Genomic DNA, 21514 nt, shown 5'->3' on the forward strand with positions numbered 1-21514 from the left:
GAGTCAAAGAGTGTTGTGCTGGAAAAGCACAGCCGGTCAGGCAGCATCTGAGGAGCAGGAGAATTGACGCTTTGGGCATAAGCTCTTCATCAGGAGTGAGATTGGGTTTCTTTGCAGTTAATCATGTGATGAATGCATCGTGGATACATTGAAATCTCCACATTGCATTGACACTAAGCAGTCAGAATAATGGTCATTGGCGCATACATTCTGCAGATTTGAGAACAGCTTTTCGGAAGGTGTGTTTGTTCTTCTTAGGTTGCTGAGGTCAAACTCTAAATCCTAGGCAGAAAGCCATTGAATGTCAGGAACTGTTTGCTATTCCCGGATTTTTACCAGACTATTGGGTTTTAATTAACCCTTAAACAAACAGCCTGGGCAACAAATGTTTGGACGTTTTAAGAGCAAACAGTGGTACAAATTTCCCAATTGTTAAAAATTAATCAGCCTCCGCTAGGATTTTATATAAGTCAGTAAAATTACTTGCGAAAGTTTGTCCTGGTGGAGCAGTTGGTCAACATGAGGACCTCACTGTTACTTGTTGTCTTAGTCGTTTTTCCTGCACTGTGTCAATGTTCCCCTCTGTAAGTATTATTTCTGCTTCATTTGATCCCAACCAGTTTTCTCCATATCTTAATTTATTATAATCCTCCTTCCTCTTCTTTTTTATATGCTTGTCCAACTTCCCCTTTAATGGACCTACACTATTCACTTCAATTATACCTGATATTCTACATCGATTATTGTCACAGTTTATAAGAGTGTTCCTTCTTGCAAATTTATTTATTTCGATCAGTTGAGGTAATGGTGCCTTCTGTTCAGTAATGGTTAGAAGATCGATTAGTTTTCAGTTTGCAAAATTGAACTATAACTACACCGGTCCACTTAAGCCATTTCTGAAATCAACGAGGTACATTGTTACGAGAGCATCCTAATAATTGCTGTTGAGGAAATGGTAATTGCTTTGTTTTTTTCCTGACAGATACATACTGACTGCCCCGAATGTTCTGCGAGTTGAAAGCGAGGAAAATGTAGTTGTGGAAGGCCACAATAGCAACAAAGACTTAGATGTTGAAATTCGTTTACAATTTTTCCCGAAAAATAATATCATAATATTTAGAGCTCATGCTGCTTTATCAAACAATAATAACCAAATCTCAGTGCCTGTTAAGGTAAGTGAACTGAAAAATTAAATGTTTAAAAGGGTTTGTGGCTTTCGCAGTTTTTACTTAGCAAACACTGGTCTGGGCTTTGTTATCAACATTATGGTCTGGAGATCTTCCTTCTACAGCCTTCAAACTCATAATCCCTCAATCCCTTGTCCCCATTACCCTTGATTCCCTTAATGATTAATGCAATGTATCTCAGAGTGTCTTGCCTTCATAGTGCTTTGCTGTACTCTCTATCTCCAGCATCACCAAAGAAGAGGAGGAATTGCAGGAGTGATAGGAAACCTATGAGGAGGAAGGTGAGGGTGAAGATCATGAGATGGCACAAGATAGTCGTCAACCAGATGAACAGGGCAGGGCATGGTTTGGTTGAGCAGAGAAGTCAGAAACAGCCTTAGAGTTACCTGCTACCAAGATGACTGTTCTGCTCAGAGACATCTTCTGCAAATGCAATGCTTTAATTTACACAGTCAGCTGTCAGGCCTTTGATCTCAACATTAGTCATTGCTTGGAATGGACATCAGGTTTCTTAGGTTATGCAATAAAATGGTGACTTCGTGTCTTCACTCTCCTTCTGATCTCATCTCTGTAAAAGCCTGAGATGGGCACACACCATGTCCCGGCGCAGCCTTAAGGTTACAACAGCTCTAATACAGTGAACTCATCTGTGGCTGCATGCTCTTAGAGTTTTGCATTACTTATATTAAAGTGGAACCAGCCCAATCTCCCTGGTCATAAACTTTGAGCACATTGACATGCTGAGACTGCTCTTCATATGACTTAGTCCACCACTATGCCTGAATCTCCACTGTACCCTTGCACTGCCTGACTCTACTTAGTGATGTACCCACTAGTGTAGGGTATAGAAGTTTCAGATGTTCTCTCCATTCAGTTGCACAATAAACAGAGATATCTGAGGTAGCCATTTTCAATCTCTTTACCTTAGTTTTCCAGCATGGCACACAATTGACCTTTGCTTCCTCGACATCATTAATAGGGGCATCGAGTCCAAGAACGAGGAGGGGAAGTTGAACTTGTACGAAACACTGATTAGAGCTGGACATAGGCAGGGGAAGGGGGGCACATTGTAGAAGTGATTAACACAGTAGCTGGGGAGAAGCTGTTCTAGCTCGTACAAGGAAAAGGGATGGGAGGGCACAGATTTATAGTGATGTGCAAAATAAAGCAAGGGTGATGCAGAAAATATGTATTGGTAGGATAGTCAATCGTGAAGAGAAGGTGAGAGCCTGCACAGAGGAGGATAGTTGAGATGGGAAATCTCACAACCTTTAAAAGGTACTTTGGATGAGCACTTGAAATGCCATAACGTTCAAGGCTCTAGTTCGGAAAGTGAGACTGGTGTCAGTAGCAGTGTATTTTTGGTGGTAGAGATAGATGGGCCAAAGGGCCTCTTCTGTTCTGTTCTGTTTAATTCTATGATTCCTTACAGTTTTATTCAGTAAACAGGTGAAACATTGGCAGCTGGAGCATAATTTGGGAAAATGCGAACTTGTCCACTCAGGCAGGAAGGATAGAAAAGCAGGATAATGTTTTGGATAGTATTCTTAGAGAGAAGAAAGCTGAGCGAAGATCTGATTGAGGTTTCTGCGAGCTGTCTGGACAAAGTAGATAGGGAGAAGCTGTTCCCGCTTGTGAAAGATAAAGGAAGGACAGGTCATAGATTTGAAAGTGATGGGGGTGATGTGAGAAAAGATTTTTCACACAGCGAGAGCTAGGGTCTGGAAGGTACTGTCTGGAACTGTGGTGGGGGCAGATTCAGCTGAGGCATTCTAGAAGGCAGTGGATGATTATTTGGCTCATTATGGTGTGTAGGGGCATGGAGAAAAAGCAGGAGGTTGGCACAAGGCATCAGATCTAGTGTAGGCATGATTAGCTAAATGGCCTCCTCCTGAACTGTAATGATTCTATGATTCCTGGAGTCTTTAGGAACATGTCACGGACCCTGATTCCTCCCATAAATGTTACCATTCACCCCACGTCCTCGAGTATAATCCAGACTGTAATGTCCAACTGATGTGCATGTGGTTACATGAGAGCGTCATCCGTCAAAGATAATGTCACACCTGCTTTCAATGAAACATTCGTGACTGGCATAGACAGTAATCAATGAGAGCTGACAGAGCAGGGATTACACCTCCGAAATTATGGAGTGCATCAATTCTACCAAACAGTTCATGGACGTTTTCATGCATTTATCGTAGACGGGCATTTTGATGCAAGAAGATTATTGGAAGTTCTTCACAGGACTGTCATTGCAGGAATTTTGAAACCAGCAAAGTCTCCGTCTGATAGAAGTCAAGCAATCTCATATTCATGGTTACCTTGGCTTACAGAAGATGATGTTTCTTTTAAACTGAGCTTTTGTTATGCTGGGAAAGAAATATGGAGTCGCACCAATATTTTAGCATGAAATCAAACATGACAGGATAGCACAGCATTGTTTATTGAGAAGATCTGGGAGTAGGTGATGCTTGGACACGGTTGTCAATGACGCAAGATATTGAAACACTTCTAAGAACAGTGTATGTAATGTTCAGCAGTCTGGAAAGGACAATTCGAGGAAAATGCCAAAATCACAGAGTGTGATGCTGTGGCATTTAGATCTCTGAATAAAGTGAGGAGACTGCCAAAACACTTCACAGTTAGTGCATTAATGCAAAGCTATAATGGCTTGAAGAAGGGCTCATGCCCGAAACGTCGATTCTCTTGCTCCTTGGATGCTGCCTGACCTGCTGCGCTTTTCCAGCAACGCATTTTCAGCTCTGATCTCCAGCATCTGCAGTCCTCACTTTCTCCTATAATGTCTTGATCAAGTACAGCACAGAGCAAGTGAATAAGTGCAATGATCCAATAAACTCGCAAAGCCACAATATCTTGTTGTATTGACAGCTCTGATTGATGCTGTCGGTGAACTGGCATCACTGTGTAACTTCTGTCGGAGAAGTTGTGAGATAATGATTGAACTGACGTAATTTGCAGAGACCAAGGTTAACAAACTGATGAGTCAATATTGAGGTGAATGAGTGATGAAGTTAAGAAGGTTCAGGAAGTTCCAAACAGTGAAGTGGACACTGCAGCATTCCCTTAACTTATTCAGCTCCTATGTGACCACCTGTATAGTAGATTTCCAAAACAGGAATAAGTGGAGTGACCTACATTTGATGAAGCTGTAATCTCCAAGACAACTGGTTATGAATTTGGAACAGAAAATATGGTGTTTTTGATATCCAAATATTTCATTCCTTAAACAAAAACTACAAAGAAATTATGGCCACAAAGAAATGTGAACAAATTGCGATTTCGCATTGGGTTTTTTTGTGGAAAACATCAAAATTATTTCAATTCAGGTGTTCAGAGATTGGATAAACTGTGCCCTAAAAGATGACTTGTTTCAAGAAATGTCCATTCTTCTGGACATTAATACAAACCTTTTCCAGCATCAAGTCTTGACTGCGAACACAAATTTAGCCTGATGAACTTGATTATGCGTAAATCTAGAAACCAATTCAAAATAGATCACTTGAACAATTTGATGCAACTTGAATTGTACATTTCATCAAGAGGATGGATCAGTCTGGATACAGTATACAATGATTGGGCAGAAAATCAACTGCGGTGCAGAAAGCCGCTAACAAAGGATTGAAGAAATTGTTCGTGTCATCTATGTTATACACATTATGCATAAAGCCACCACTGGGCTAGACCAAAGACTTCAGACCCAAACAAACATTTTTGATTATTTTAGTCAGTAGAATACTTGTCTCTGTAAAATAAGATTATCATAGAGTCATAGAGTTGTACAGCATGGAAACAGAGCCATGGGTCCAAATTGTCCATGCCGACCACATATCCTAAATTAATCTAGTCTCATTTGCCAGTATTTGGCCCATATCCCTCCAAACCCTTCCTATTCATACACCCATCCAGATGCCTTTTAAATGTTGTAATTGTACCAGCCTCCACCACTTCCTCTGGCAGCTCATTCCATACACGTACCACCCTCTGTGTGAAAATGTTGCCCCTTAGGTTCCTTTTAAATTTCTCCACTGTCGCCTTAAATCTATTCCCTCCAGTTCTGGACTCCCTCACCTTGGCTATTCACCCTTTCTGTGCCCCTCATGATTTTATAAACCTCTAGAAGGTCACCCCTCAGCCTCTGATGCTCCTGGGAAAATAGTCCCAGCCTATTCAGCCTCTCTCTGTAGCTCAAACCCTCCAACCCCTGGCAATATCCTTTTAAATCTTTTCTGAACCCTTTCAAGTTTCACAACATCCTTCTAATAGGAAGGAGACCAGAATTGCTTGCAATATTCCAAAGTGGCCTGATCAATATCCTGTACAGCTGCAACATGATCTCCCAACTTATTCACTCAATGCACTGACCAATAAAAGCAAGCATACCACATGCCTTCTTCACTATCTTGGGTATCTGACACTCCACTTTCAAGGAACTATGAACCTGCGCTCCAAGGTCTCTTTGTTCAGCAACACTCTCCAGGACCTTACCAGTAAGTGTCTAAATCCTGCCCTGATTTGCCTTTCCAAAATGCAGCACCTCACATTTATCTAAATTAAATTTCATCAGCCACTCCTTGGCCCATTGTCCCATCTGATCAAGTCCCATTGTACTCTGAGGTACGCTCCTTTGCTATCCATTACACCATCACTTTGACATCATCTGCAAACTTACTAACTATATCCCCTATGTTCACATCCAAATCATTTATATAAATGATGAAAAACAGTGGACCCAGCACCAATCCTTGTGGCACTCCACTGTTCACAGGCCTCCAGTCTGAAGAGCAACCCTTCTCCACCACTCTCTGTCTCTTAACTTTGAGCCAGTTCTGTATCCAAATGGCAATGCTTCCTGTATTCTATTTGATCTAACCTTACTAGCCAGTCAAACATGCAGAATCTTGTCAAATGCTTTACTGACTTCCACATAGGTCACGTCAACCACTCTGCCTTCATCAATCCTCTTTGTTACTTCTTCAAAAAAATTCAATCAAGTTAGTGAGACATGATTTCCCACACACAAAGCCATGTTGATTATCCCTAATCAGTCCTTGCCTTTCCAAATACATGTCCCTCAGGATCCCCTACAACAACTTGCCCATCACTGATGTCAGGCTCACCGGTCTATAGTTCCCTGGCTTGTCTTTACCACCTTTCTGAAATAGTGACACCACATTTGCCAACCTCCAGTCTTCTGGCACCTCACCTGTGGCTATTGATGATACAACTATCTCAGCAAGAGGACCAGCAATCATTTCCTTAGCCTCCCACAGAGTTCTAGGGTATGTCTGATCACAACTCAGGGAATTATCCATCTTTATGCATTTTGAGATGTCCAGCACCATCTTCTCTGTAGTATGGGCATTTTATTTCCCCAAATTCTCTCTCTTTCTTCTCCACAGTAAACACTGATGTAAAATACTAGTTTAGTATCCCCCCCATCTCCTGCAGTTCCACACATGGGCTGCCTTTGGTGATCTTTAAGGGGCCCTATTCTCTCTCTACTTATTCTTTTGTACTTAATGGAAAACCCCATTAGATTTCCTGATGTCCCTTTTAAGTATACTTCTAATGTATTTTTACTCTTCTAGTTATTCACATGATCCCTGCTGTCTATACCTGACATGTACTGTACTTTCTTCTTGTTCTTGACCAAAACCTCAGCATCTTGAGTCATCCAGCATTCCCTACACCTACCAGCAATTCCTTTCACCCTAACAGGAACATAACTGTCTTTATCTCATTTTTGAAGGCTTCCCATTTCTAGCCATCCCTTTACCTGGGAATATCTGCCCCAATCAACTTTAAAAGTCCTTGCCTAATACCTTCAAAATTAGCCTTCCTCCGATTTAGAACTTCAACGTTTGGATCCTGTCTATCCTTTTTCACCTTAGAGAATTATGGTCACTGGCCTCAGAGTGCTCCCCCACTGACACCTCAGTTACCTGCCCTGCCTTATTTCCCAAGAGTAGGTCAACTTTTGCACCTTCTCTGATAGTACATCCACATAGTGAATCAGAAAATTTTCTTGTGCACACTTAACAAATTCATCTCCATAACACTATGGCAGTCCCAGTCTATGCTTGGAAAGTTATCTCCCTTAGTATAACTGCCCTATTATTCTTGCAGATAACTGAGATCTCCTCACAAATTTGCTTCTCAATTTCCTGCTGACTATTGTGGGGTCCACAGTGCAATCCCGATAAGGTGATCATCCTTTTCTTATTTCTGAGTTCCACCAAATAACCTCCCTAGACATGCTCCCAGGAATATCCTCCTTAAGTACAGCCTTACTGTTATCCCCACACTCTCTCCTTTCTTGCCCCCTTTCTATCCTTCCTATAGCATCTATACCTTGGAACATTAAGCTGTCAGTTCTGTCTATCCCTGAGTCAAGTCTTTGTAATTGCGATGACATCCCAGTTCCATGTTTCCAACTGTGCCCTGAGTTCATCTGTGGAGCCTCTTGCATTGAAATAAGTGCAGTTTTATTTATCAGTCCTACGTCATTCTCTGCTTTGTTCCTGCCTGCCCTGACTCTTTGACTCACTCCTTTTCCCAAGTGCTTTAATGGACGCACAGCAAATAAAACATTACCATTCTGGAAAGTGGATACTCTGATTTAAATATTCTACTCAGACCACTCAGAAGGCTGCACAGGTACCACAGTAATTATTGATTGATTTATTGTCTCGTGTACCGAAGTACAGTGATAAGCTTTGGTTATGAGAGATACAGGCAAATCATAGGAAGCAAGCATGTACAGTTCAAAATGACTTAGACAGAGGTATGCAGGTTACATTGCACAGGGCGAGCACTAGGGGAGATCAATGTTAATAAGACCAACATTATTTAATGAGAAACAACATAGTATACCACCCATTCTATTGAAGCACCAAGTGCTGATGTACTGAAGCCAGCACAGCAGTGAGACCTTGGATAGACCCTTCCCCTTTTTGCTATTGGCCTTTGAGAGCCTTGGGTACAGCTGCCTGTCTTTTCCCTGCGAATCTCTGACCATGTGAGGAATGGCAGTGTCCAGAGGCAGGTCTTCTTCATTGGGCTTCGCAGTTACCTAAACATTTCATGTCAGCGCTGTATCGGTTTGTTCATTGCTGACCTGATTACTTGAAGCTGCAGCTCCTCTCACCATCCATACCTGAGCACACTGATTGACTCAGGGCCCCAACATGATGGGGCGTGACTGCTGTATGCAAAACAGTGTGTATTGGAAAAACTTAACAGGTTTGACAGCATCTGTAGAGAGGAAAAACAGAGTTTGACTCCACTGACCCTTCGTCAGAATGTCTGATTTCAGAAGTCCAACATCTGCACAGTCCTTCTTTGTTAACTTAAGTCACTACAGCACACCCTGTTTGACATGGCCTCCCTGCCTCACGGATCTCACAGACATATTGAATCCCACCATCCCATTTGATAAAAAGGACAGAAGTTGCAATGTCAGAGGACCACAACCAAGAAGCGTTGTGCAAGGAAAGACCCCTACACAGTACTGCAGTGGGATGCCAGAGCCATAACTCTGTAATTGGGCCTTATTATAATCAAAGCTATTTACTCAGTGCAGGTGAAACCCTAGGAAATATCTAGGCCAAAAATAAACTGCTGGGGGCAATAGTTACATAACAACTGTGTTTATTTTGATTGGAACTTCTCTCTATGTTTCTTTTGTAGATACCCAGTGAAAGAATTCCCAAAGATACAAAATTACCTGAATATGTGGTGTTGGAAGCAATATCAATAGCATTTCACTTGGAGCGAGTCATCCTTATTTCATATCAAACAGGACACATATTTATCCAGACTGATAAACCAATCTATACACCAACTCAGACTGGTAACTACGGCTGCATTATTTCTGATATCTCTTTAATATAGAAGTAAAGAACTATGTTGATGGGATTATTTTCAAAGAAATGGAGTGACGTGTCAAGTTGAGTGGTGTTGGGAGTGGAGAGTAGGATTCTTCTTTCAGGATTAAAGGTGTTTGCATTGAAGCCACACACAGATGCATTTGTTCTCTTGAAGGGTGGGAGATGTTTGCTATTCTTTTCCTTAAATGCAACAGATGCTGGATCAATTATTACATTTAAAACCGAGATTAGTAGAACTTTGTTAACCAAATTTATCAACACATGAATATAAGAGATAAGGGTAGGTGTAGGTAGCATTGTTTTCCAAGTCTGCTCCATTGCTCAAACTAATCATAGCTGATATTGTGCGAGACCTCCTAATTTTCACCCTGCTGCCACATCCATTGATTCACCGAGAGGCCAAAAAAAACCTACTTTCTCAACCTTTAACACACTCAGTGATGGAGGATCAGGAACCTTTTGGTAATGGGCTCAAGACAGATAGAAGGAGTAGGTCACAAGGTATCCATGATCCCCTTGGATGATGTAACAGGCTGGAGAGCCTAAATGACTTCCTCCTATTTCTATAGTACAGCCACATCCTCTGCCATCAGCATAAGGCAGCTCAACCTTAGAGCAGTGATCTCTGTTTCAGCACAGCCATGTTTCTTTCCATTAGGTTTTCTGAGTCAGATTGCAACTTTGAATTAAATTATAAACCTTTGATCAGCATGTGTGTGTGTGCGTCCTGCATTTGTACTTAATGGAGCCATTTTGTTATGAGTGAGGATAATTTTTTTGATATTCAGTCAGATGGAGACGTAAATTAATATTTTCCCAATGCTGTTGAGTTCTGTGGGATATGAAAAATTCTATGTTTCAAACATATAAGTGGAGCTCCAGGACAAGCATTTTAAAATTCAGTCCAATAACCATGAACAAAATGATGATGGATTTTTTGTTTGTAAAATAACATTGTTTCTGAATGTAATCTGTAATAGCTGTCCAACTTGGATAGATAGATCTTTCACTTGAGGTGGTGTTGTGGTATTTGTCGTGGGTCAGTTGTTAGTGCTCTTATCTCTAAGTTAGAAGCTTGTGACTTCAAATCCCACTTCAGGACTTGAGCACAGAAATGATGTCCTTCCTAGTATTTATCCCTGGATCAGCATCACTAAAAAATAGACAGCTGCACTGGTCATTAACCATGTTGAATTTTGAATTCGCTGTCAGGTTTACTGAATTACAACTATGGCTACATTGGGGAAATTCTTAATTGAGTGTGAAATGTTTTGGACTCATGTGGTCATAGAAATGCAGCATTTAACATGGGTTCTGGGGAATATAAACACTACTGCTTATTAGAATCTCCTATTAGAAAAAAAAGGAAAAAAGAAATAGAAATGCAACACCATTAGCTCCTTACATCCAAGGTCAGCTTTTGTGAGGACGACTCTGGTATATTTACTCTGTGTTTGGAGTTTGCACCCAGATCTCAAAAGTCAATGCTTAGCTCACTACAACATTCAATGTCCATCCTATATATTTCAAAAAACTTGCTTTCCTTTGCCTATCTAAAGTTGTCAATGGCAACATGCTTCGCTACTTTTATATACAATACTATAATTCATTGTGTGATTTTTATCTGCTTTTTAATATTATGTCTTTTATCGCACACAAAGCTTTATTTATTTATAGTTCACTGCAAAAACATACAATGAGAATTAATTGTTGTTTGTTTAATTTTTCCTCAGTTCTTTACCGTTTGCTTACTGTGAACAATGACATGAAGCCCATCAAAAAAACTGTTCTTGCTGATTTTGTGGTAATGTATATTCTTATATTTCATACAACTGCACAAGACCTTTTTGTCTCATTCATAGGACAGTGCAATTCAGAGCTTCTCAGTATCTCAGTTTGTAAAGGATGGAGCTGAACCAGACAGGTGTCTGGTTAAATCGCTGGACAGAGCTAGGCCACCTGATCTCAACCTCGATCACAGTATCTGAAGACCCCAAATTGCCCAAGAAAAACCACCCAGGGTGACAACCATTGAGAGACAAGCCGCCCCTATAAATAGATTGGAAAGAATTAGTGAGAAGCAGCTCAGAGACTGGTTCTCTCCCAATGCTTCTGCGAATAGGCTTGCGATCGGGTGAAGTCTTCAGCAGCTAACATGGGTGGGAAGCAACAAGCAGTGGTGCAGTGATAATGGCACTGGGTGAGCCAACCAGAGCCTCAGGCTAATGTTCTGGGCACGTGTCTTCAAATCCCACCAAGGCAGATAGTGAAACTTGAATTCAGTACAATTACAGTCCTTGTGTTATTTTTGTCAATAATCAGAAATACAGAAGATAATGATATGATCATTACAGTATTCATCCACTGAGTGATTCAGATCCCTTTGTACTACAGAGTTGTTGTGGTTCTGTTCGCTGAGCTGGAAGTTTTTGTTGCAAACGTTTCGTCCCCTGGCTAGGCGACATCATCAGTGCTTGGGAGCCTTCTGGTTGTCAGTTTCAGCTGTCCGCTGTAGTGGTTGGTATATTGGGTCCAGGTCGATGTGTTTGTTGATGGAGTTTGTGGATGAATGCCATGCCTCTAGGAATTACCTGGCTGTTCTCTGTCTGGCTTGCCCTATGATAATAGTGTTGTCCCAGTCGAATTCATGTTCTTGTTGTCTGCGTGCGTCAACCGGAAGCGGCAGGGACAGACCACTATAAACACCGGAGGAAACATCAAAGAAGCGCTTCGCAGGAGGCTCCCAAGCACTGATGATGTCGCCTAGCCAGGGGACGAAACGTTTGCAACAAACACTTCCAGCTCGGCGAACAGAACCACAACAACGAGCACCCGAGCTACAAATCTTCGCACAAACTTTGAACTACAGAGTTCCTTTACCTCTTTTAATCCCAGAAGTATGGTGCAGAAGGAGACCATTTGGCCCATCATACCTGTGTTCACTAGTGCCAATCTCTTGCCTTTGTTCCAAATACCCGCACACCATTTTTTTTCAAAATAATATTTGAGTGCCACTCATGAATGTCTCAGTTGAACCAGTCTCCACCACATTTCCAGACAGTGCATACCAGACCCTAACTGCTCACTGGGTGGACCTATATATTTCATATGTCACTCTTGTTTTGTTTGCACATGACTTTAAATCCATTCCCTCTTACAAATGGGGCCGGCTTCTTCCTATCTACTCTGTCCAACCAGCTCATGATTTTGAAAACCTTTATCAGATGGCCACTCAACCTTCTTCTCTCGAAGGATACTACCCTAAAATGCTATCTTGCTTTTCCATCCTTCCTGTCTAGGTGGACCAGTTCACATTTTCCCAAATTATGCTCCAGTGGCCAATGCTTTGGCTGCTTATTTAACCTAACTGCACAGGATCAATCAGCACAGAAGATGCCCTTCGGCCCATCAAGTCTCTACACCAAAAATATACTGCAATTGATACCAGTCTCACATTCCCTCACTCTACCCATAGTCTTGAATGTTATGACATTTCAAGTGCTTATCCAAGAACTTTATAAAGGTTGTGAGGTTTCCCACCTCAACTAACCTCCTCAGTACAGCCTTCTTCTATCCACTTCACAACCTACTCTCCCACCTATATTTGTGTTTTCAGCAGATTTAGCAACATACATTTTAGTCCCTTCATGTAGGTCATTAACATTGGTTCTGAATGGCGAAGATTTGAGCATTGATTCCTATCGCACCTCATTAATTACAGCTGGGCCTATCTGAAAATGACAAATTCATCTCTATTCTTTGCTTCTTGTTAACTACCAAATCCTCTGTCCATGGTATTCTGTTTCTCATTACAACACAAGCCCTTATTTGGTGCAGTAACTTTTGATTTGACATTTCATGGCAAAGGCCTTTTGGAAATCTCAGTACGCCACATCTACAGGTTCCCCTTTGTCTATGTTCCTCCATGAATTCTAAAGATGAACTCAAACATACTTTCTCTTGCAGGGATCCCCGTTTTTCTTAAGCACCAAAAACTTAGATTGGGATCAGCTGATAGTCTTGAGCCCCTTTGAGCAATTTTTGTGTCTTAAAGAAACAAAGTTACTGGTGATTCCCAAACTTTGGGTTCCAATATCAATATTGGAACTCAGTTGATTGCCATAGTTATTGAGTATTTCATTTTGGTTAGGACGGAATATGTTGGTGAGATGTAGCAAACCTACATCCAGACAGAATATGTTCTCACTGCATATCTTTCTCTCAGAATCCACAAGGTGTTATTGTGAGGAGGGACGAGATATTTGCCAAAGATGCTAGTGGTATTACTGGAAGCACCTTTAAAGTACCCGAGATTGTGAAGTAAGTGGAAAAAGTGTAAAGTACAACCACAGCTCGGTGCCAAGGCATAGTGAATAAATGCTCTTAAATTGTTCATTGACTTGGCAAGTTCACAGTTTAATGTCTTTTCACAATCGTAACTAATACGGAAGCTATTAAATGATACCACAGCTTGTCAAACAGTAAACTAATTAAGCTATTAGCTAATTTTAATAAGATTATATATATATATTAATAAATGTTAATTGATCATCATGTGACACTCATGACTAATTCTTTCCAAAGGGCTGATGAAGGGCTTTTGCCCCAAATGTCAATTTTTCTGCTCCTTGGATGCTGCCTGAGCTGCTGTGCTTTTCCAGCTTCACTCTGATCTAATTCTTTGCAAAGACTAGTCACAGTAGGAATGTTACAGTCATAGGATTTAAACTTTAGATACTTGTGTTAAGTTCTCCTGGAGATTAACACAACGAAAGATTATTGCTCTTGAAGTGATTCTGATGCTTAAAATGTGAGAGCCTTCATTTTGTGCATAATGGACAGCAATACGAAACAATTTGATTTGTAGAAGAAAATAATTTGATTTACTCTGGAAAACCTCACTCAATCTACAACTTAATTGAAGTCATGCAAACAGCATCTTCAATTTGCACATCAACAACAAATATAATGTGGCAATGTGTGATTTGTATTTATATTTCATATCATTTGTAAAGTTTGAATTTTTGAATCTCGAAGCAGTGATATATGGAGTTTTCTGTGTGTCTGAAAAAGTTAGTTATTAACTTGTAAGTGTTTTTGTAACCATGGTAATTTTTAAAAACAGTTTTTAAGGACTTTTTTTAGGATTATGATGATTCTATGACTCCCTTTTTAGGGTTTTTTTTGCCGTAGGAACTTTTATAAGTGTTACAACAGGGCGGTGAACTCTCCTGCTAATTAAACCAAAAGGTCACCTTGCCTCGATCTGTTAAAGAGAACTCCCAAACTCCACTATTTAAAGAAATAAAATCAATTTATTCTTTAACTGTAAAAGTGAACATTAAATAGCAACAATTTACAAATCTAAGCCCCGTTTCTCTTAAATGCTTCTTATCTACCTCCAACTCTATAATGAGATTCTGTTCCAATAAAAGCCCATATTAAAATTGCATCAACTTAATTTCAAAATCACTGGCTGAAGATTCCCCTGGGTTGTCTTTGATCTTTTGTTACAAAGATGTTACCTTTGATAGAGAGTGCTGGCAGTTACACTGTTGATGGCAGTTACTATCTATCTGACTCTCAAAATGTCTGCTTCTTTATTCCCCAAAAATTGGATTGTCTCATTGCAGGGTTTGATATTGGCAAAAACAATAAATTCAAGCTCGACTGGGTTTTAGTATCCTGGGGCATAAGTTAAACGGATTGGCTAAATTTGAATGGTTGTCAAAACAGCAATCAAAACTCAGGTATTTGTCTCACAGCCAAATATTAGATATTTTCACTTCTACAGTATACATTAAGACTGCTAGCTAGTCACACAACAGATGCCTGTTAGCTCTCAATGCAAAACAGCTTTCACTCTCTCTTAAAGGTACAGTACACTCCTTCAACTGCATAACACAACTTAGCAAATATGCTGCAAAGTTTCTGTTAGAAATTTCTAGACCTTATGCACCTGTAAATATCAGTCTGAGAGGGAGCAGTGAGCACAGAGAGGCGGGACACGCTACCAGCGCTTCACTGGAGACTCTTAATGTTGATGTTACCTAGTCATGGTGACGAAATGTCTGAAAACAAACCTTCCTGCTCAGTGAGCTAACTTACATACTTAACACTGTGAGTAGGCGTAAAAACCAGCCATTAAAAAAAACAGTGATCACACTGTGAGTCGATATAAATATCAGTCTAAGAGGGAGCAGTGAGAAGTGCAAGTGGGTATATATACAAAATAAAACTGAAAGAACTGTGGATGCTGTAATTAGAAGCAAAAACTGAAATTTCTGGAAATGCTCTGCAGGTGTGGCAGCATCTGTGGAGAGAAATCAGAGTTGACATTTCTGGCCGCTCACCACCTGGTGTTACTAATGGTGTTCTTGAGAAAATAAGAGCATGGTCTCCGAAGGGAAGAGTCAATTAATGCAGACTTAGGCCTTTTTTGTGACTCAACTAGACATTAGGAGTTTAGAAATTAAACATTTTCAATTGGGGTTAATTTAACAGTCAGTGAATTAAGAGGTTGAGAGTTATACATTAAAATGAATAGTTTTAGCAAGCACTACCTTGCAACACAGTTTTGTTTTTGACATAGTGGACTAGCATCTGAGGCCAATTCCTTGCATTACATGGTAACTCCAAATCAATTCACATTTTGCTCGAAGCCTTCCCAGCTGACCCTCTGGCTTTCGGAACATCAGATCTCCCAAAAACACACTCTGAGCTCGATTCCACTTGGAATTTTCCAACTACTAGGTAGTTACTTCATGCAGCTTCCACTGCCTGCTCATTTGGTCCAGAGCTTAAAACAAAATTGTACAGTATTCCTGCAGCTCAAGGAGGGGTTTCACAGAGTTGAAATCTCAGTCAATTTATCCCCACTTGGTTTATTGTCGTGTCACTGACTCAGTGCAATCTCTGATTATCATTTGGAACTGCTCACAGATGTTAAGGTACAAAAGGGAGGTGTGAAACCTCTTATTAAATACAGACCCTTCATTCCATTAGAATAGATTCCCCACTGTGTGGGAACAGGCCCTTCGGCCCAACCAGTCCACACTGACCATCCAAGGAGTAACTCACTCCCCTCAGACTAATGCACCTAGCGCATAGGACAATTTAGCATGGCCTATTCACCTGACCTGCAGGAGGAAACCAGAGCAAACCCTTGCAGAGCAAACTCCACACAGACAGTCACCAAGAATCGAACCTGGGACCTTGGTGCTGTGAGGCAGCAGTGCTTAACTTATTTCTTTAGTTAATTATGGGCGGCACAGTGGCAAGCACTGCTGCCTCACAGAGCTAGAGAGTTGGTTCAATTCCCGCCTTAGGCAACTGTCTGTGTGGAGTTTGCACATTTTCCCCGTGTTTGCGTGGGTTTCCTCCGGGTGCTCCGGTTTCCTCCCACAGTCCAAAAATGTGCAGGTCAGGTGAATTGGCCATGCTACACTGCCCGAAGTATTAGGTGAAGGGGTAAATGTAGGGGAATAGGTCTGGGTGGGTTGCTCTTTGGTGGGTCGGTGTGGACTTGTTGGGCTGAAGGGCCTGTTTCCACACTGTAAGTAATCTAACCTAATAATTCAAAATGCTTTGTTGAATTTGAACTTTATTGTTCAGTGTGTTCTTTAAACAAAAGCTAACAAGAGCTAAGTTTGCTTTGGTATTTGGGGAATGTATTTTGATTAAATTAAATAGATTTTAAAATAGTAGAGACTCATAGATTTGCCATTCTTTATAATGAATAAAGCAAACATCTGAAATTTTTTAACTGATGTATTTTCCAGCATTGGAGTGTGGAAGATTGCTGCAAGCTATAAAGAGGCCAGCCATGTCAATTACACCACTGAGTTTGAAGTTAAGGAATATGGTGGGTAAATTGAACTAATGTCTACTTTCTTCTGTGCCCTGCCTTGTCTTATTAAAACAGATACTGAAAGGAAGACACCTCAAGGTATAGGTTTAATAAACCAGCATAAATATTACAGTTTGGAAACCTAGCCTTTTGTTCTGCTACATTTGGCAAGGTGGTGGCAGGGTGGTGCTGTCACTTGATGAGTAATTCAGATTCCCCAGGCTGTTCTCCTGGGAGCATGGTGTCCCACCATGGCAGTTGGGGAGATCTGAACTCAACTAAGAGAAAAATCTGGAATTCAAAGCCAGTCCAATGATAACCACGCTAGCACTGCCAGATGTCATAAAAGAAAAACCCTACTGTGTCCTCCAGGGAAGGCCATCTGCTATTCTTACCTGGGTCTGGCTGACATGTGACTCCAGACCCGCAGCATTGTCAGTGATTCTCAACTGCCCTCTGGGCAACTAGAGATGGGCAATAATTGTTGGCCTGTGGGCAGTGGCACTTCCACCCCATCAACAACTAAAATAGAAATTGTACAAAACCTATGACAAAACATTTCGGTGCACAGGTTGTTCTGTTATTATGTGCGTTTTGTTAATGCAAACTCACTGTAACGTGATTGAGGAAGTGGGGCCGCTGTTTCTAAAGAACAATCTTTTAAAATGTGTGTTGGTTGTAACGTGACTACAGCAGCAACACTTTAAACATTGTTTGTAAAGTGCAATTTTTCTACAACACAGGGTTGCACAAGAATGCAACCATCGTGCTATTGAGGAGCTGACTGTGTTGTTGTGATTTTGCAATTAGATGCTAAGATCACTCTGTTGAGTTGTAGGATCTATTCTTCAGCTGCCAATGGATCCTCCCTTCTGCATAATTGGTTGGCACTGCTGCCTCAGCACCAGAGACCTGGGTTTGATTCCAGCGTGAGGTGACTGTCTGTGTGGAGGTTGCACATTCTCCGTGGATTTACTCTGGTTTCTCCAGTTTCCTTCCACAGTGCAAAGATGTGCAGGTTAGGTTGATCGACCGTTCTTAAATGTCCTGTAGCGTTCAGGGTAGATGGGTTAGCCATCATAAATGCGAGGTTACAGGGATAGGATGTGGGTGTGGGATGCTCTTCAGGGAGGCTGTGTATACTCGAATGGCCTATACCTATGCTCTAGGGGTTCTATGTTACTTGATACGCTCATAGCTGGTAGTGGTTGGTTGAATGGGCGCCCTGACAATTTGCCCTGATTAAGTCTGCAGCAGGCAGGTCTCTGGATGGTGCATTGATCATTGAGGCCTTTAATCGACACCAAATGAAGGTCCACATCCTGCAGCATACAGGATGCTTGAGTGTGGAAACCATGACGAGCAATCCTGTGAGAGATGCTGCAACATTTGGATCCTTTCTTCAAAAGCCATCTGATAGGTTGATAACCAATCCTTGGAATGGACAAGGTGGGTGCAGGACTTGCTGAGAGCCATGCCTTGCTGTTTCTCATAGGGAAGGACTCAGTGGCATTTTCATAATAGATCCCAAAACTTTCAGTGATCTTAATATCTGGTCACAAAAACCAGTGCAATAGCACAACTTACACCGCCCATTCCCCCACTATCAGTTGCATCCATTGACCAACCCAACCTCGGCCATCACTTGTCTGTGACGTAGAATCCAGCAAGGATTTTACACCCTGGAAGAATTATTATATTATCTAACAATATTCATGACTGAATACCACTTGGCAAGTCTTCCACAACAGACGTGACCAGTGCCCTCCAAGGGCCATCCTTGCCTTCATTAACATCACCATCATGCCAGGTCAATAGCAAGCTTGTTGACACTGACAGATAACCTACTCAGCTCAAGATGGCACAGTTATATTACAAAAAATGTTCGTCTAAATGAAAACCAAAAGATTTAGTTTATTCCCATTCTAGTCCCATGATATTATTGTGCCAAGTGTGTAACATCAAATTTGGAACTTTAATCCCTGAAGATTTCCATTGATTAATGTATCCCTTGTGGCACAGTGGCTCAGTGGTTAGCACTGTTGCCTCACAGTGGCAGGAACCAGGGATTGATTCCACCCCCAGAGCACCATAAAAGTCGTTGTCTTGTGATTCATTTGACTGTGACTGTCTGTGTGGAGTTTGCACATTCTCCCCGTGTCTGCGTGGGTTTCCCTCAGGTGCTCTGGTTTCCCCAACAATCCAAAGATGTTTAGGTTCTGTGAGTTGGCCAGACTAAATTGCCCATAGTGTTCAGGGATGTGTAGGTTAGGTGCATTAGTGGGGGTAAGTGTAGAGCAATGGGGAGCTGGTCTGGGTGGGTTACTCTTCGGAGGGATCGGGTTGGGCTGCAGGACCTGTTCACACACTGTAGGGAGTCTATTCTCAAAAAAATCTATTTCTGTTGGTAAGGGAGGTTAAACTCTTCACGCGACGTTTGCTTGATTCAATATTTATAAAGGAGCTGCGCTGTGAGGTGATGGATACAGCTTCCTCAATTCCACTCTATCATTCTGTTTCATGTGACCAACCTGTGATTTCATGCATTAGAACGAGTTGAAAAAGTTCATGAAACTATTTTTGGTTTTCACTCTAGGATTTGTTTCTCAAAGAGCACCATAAAAGTCATTGTCTTGTGATTCATTTGACTGTGATACCTCAGTGTGTGTCTATGTTTGAATGTAAAACAACACGGGAATCAGTCAGTAATTGTAATATTTTAAATGCTGTTTTGACTTGGCTTGTTTTGATAGTGTTACCGAGTTTTGAAGTTACCCTTGAAGGAGAAAAGCATTTTTTCTATGTTGATGATAATAGACTGGATGTTTCAATCACTGCAAGGTTAGTATTCTCCCTTCAGAGACCAGCTTTCCTGCAAGCTTGCTCCAATGACCATTTTAACAGTTCTATTTTCTCATTTTTAGATTCACTTATGGAAAGCCTGTTGAGGGTCGTGCATTTGTTATGTTTGGAATAATGAAGGATGGTGAAAGGATAGGCATTCCATCATCACTTCAATCAGTAGGCGTAAGTACAAAAGCAAAAGATTACTGGAATATTACTGGATGATTTTGGGATAGTGTAAGGGAACAAGCTGAGAATAGTTCACAAGTCAGCGCAACATTGAGGGCCAAAGGGCCTGTTCTGCGCTGTATTTTTCTATGTTCTAAATGTGGGATTTACCCAACTGCCAGCATATTCATCTGGATTGGCATCACATTGACAAATAAGGCATGTTCATCTGATAAATACTGAAAGAACGTGGATGATGTAAATTGAAAACAAAAGTTGCTGGAAAAGCTCAGCAAGTCTGGTAGCATGTGCGGAGAAAAATCATTGTTAATGTTTCAGGTGCGATGACCTGAGGAAGGTCTGCTTTTGTATTGGCATGTTCGTTTGGATTCGCATCACAATGATAAGTGGAAAAGCTTAAGAGTTTGAAGAATTAACTAAGTAGGAAAATAACTGTTCTCTTGATGAGGAAACATTTTCACATTGAAAAATACTTATATTGTCGTACAAAACCGACAGCTATCAACAAAACAAAGTTATTTAATGTTCTTGGCCCTTGAAGTGATGTAGGATTTAAAATCAGGGATAGAAAATCAATCACACTGTCCAGTGCTTTCAGATTCTAAATATCCAGTGCCCAATGTGGACTGGACTTCATTACAAATACAGAGGACACACTGGGCGTAGGTTTGCTTGCTGAGCTGGAAGGTTCGCTTTCAGATGTTTCATCGCCATCATGATGATGTCACCTAGTATGGCTTCATTAGGAGGCTCACTCTTGATGTTTTCGAGGAGAAAGTGAGGTCTGCAGACGCTGGAGATCAAAGCTGAAACTTTATTGCTGGAACAGCACAGCAGGTCAGGCAGCATCTAGGGAACAGAAGATTCGACGTTTCGGGCACATGCCCTTCTTCAGGAATGAAGAAGGGCATGTGCCCGAAACGTCGAATCTTCTGTTCCCTAGATGCTGCCTGACCTGCTGTGCTGTTCCAGCAATAAAGTTTCAGCTCACTCTTGATGTTACCTAATATGGTGATGAAACGTCTGAAAATGAACCTTCCAGCTCAGCGAGCAAACCTACATCCAAGAACCTCAACCTGAGCTATAAATCTTCACAAAACTCACAGAGGATACACAGCAGAACGTTAGAAAATTATTGAATAATTTATTTGATAGGGTCCTGCAGTTATTGTAGGACTCTGGCCTGATCTAAAGTATTTAATTTCAGATTATAGATGGACGAGGGGATGCTTCTTTGACAAGTGAAGTTTTCAAAACCAGCTTTCCTGACATTTACGAACTTGTAGGATGCTCAATCTATATTACTGCCAGTGTCATAACACATACAGGTATGTATATTTCATTGTGCATAATATGGTTAAAGGGCAATCTTGTACGTGTGATAAAGATGTGAAAACAAGGATTGATTTCTGCCTTTAGTATTTATATTTACAAATAGTGAATCTCTATAAATGTGCCAGAACAGTGTTAATTTTGTGACAGCAGCACAAGCGCCAGCTGGAATAGGCCATTCCATAACAGCTTTATTGACC

The 21514-nt window shown here is 41.1% G+C and overlaps 1 protein-coding gene across 1 annotated transcript in view; it reads left to right on the forward strand.

The window, feature by feature from the left end:
- Nucleotides 1-446: 446 nt before the first annotated feature.
- LOC122552261 (complement C3-like) overlaps nt 447-21514 on the forward strand; it is a 111106-nt gene continuing 90038 nt past the window's right edge. Inside the window, exons 1-9 of the mRNA XM_043694948.1 lie at nt 447-584; nt 983-1172; nt 8901-9063; nt 10834-10904; nt 13326-13420; nt 16882-16964; nt 19703-19790; nt 19874-19976; nt 21190-21310. Coding sequence (XP_043550883.1) covers nt 520-584; nt 983-1172; nt 8901-9063; nt 10834-10904; nt 13326-13420; nt 16882-16964; nt 19703-19790; nt 19874-19976; nt 21190-21310 — 979 coding nt within the window. The 5' untranslated portion in view covers nt 447-519. The remainder of the gene's footprint in view (nt 585-982; nt 1173-8900; nt 9064-10833; nt 10905-13325; nt 13421-16881; nt 16965-19702; nt 19791-19873; nt 19977-21189; nt 21311-21514) is intronic.

Source organism: Chiloscyllium plagiosum, chromosome 8 (assembly GCF_004010195.1).
Source record: "Chiloscyllium plagiosum isolate BGI_BamShark_2017 chromosome 8, ASM401019v2, whole genome shotgun sequence".
NCBI classification, from domain to species: Eukaryota; Metazoa; Chordata; class Chondrichthyes; order Orectolobiformes; family Hemiscylliidae; genus Chiloscyllium; species Chiloscyllium plagiosum.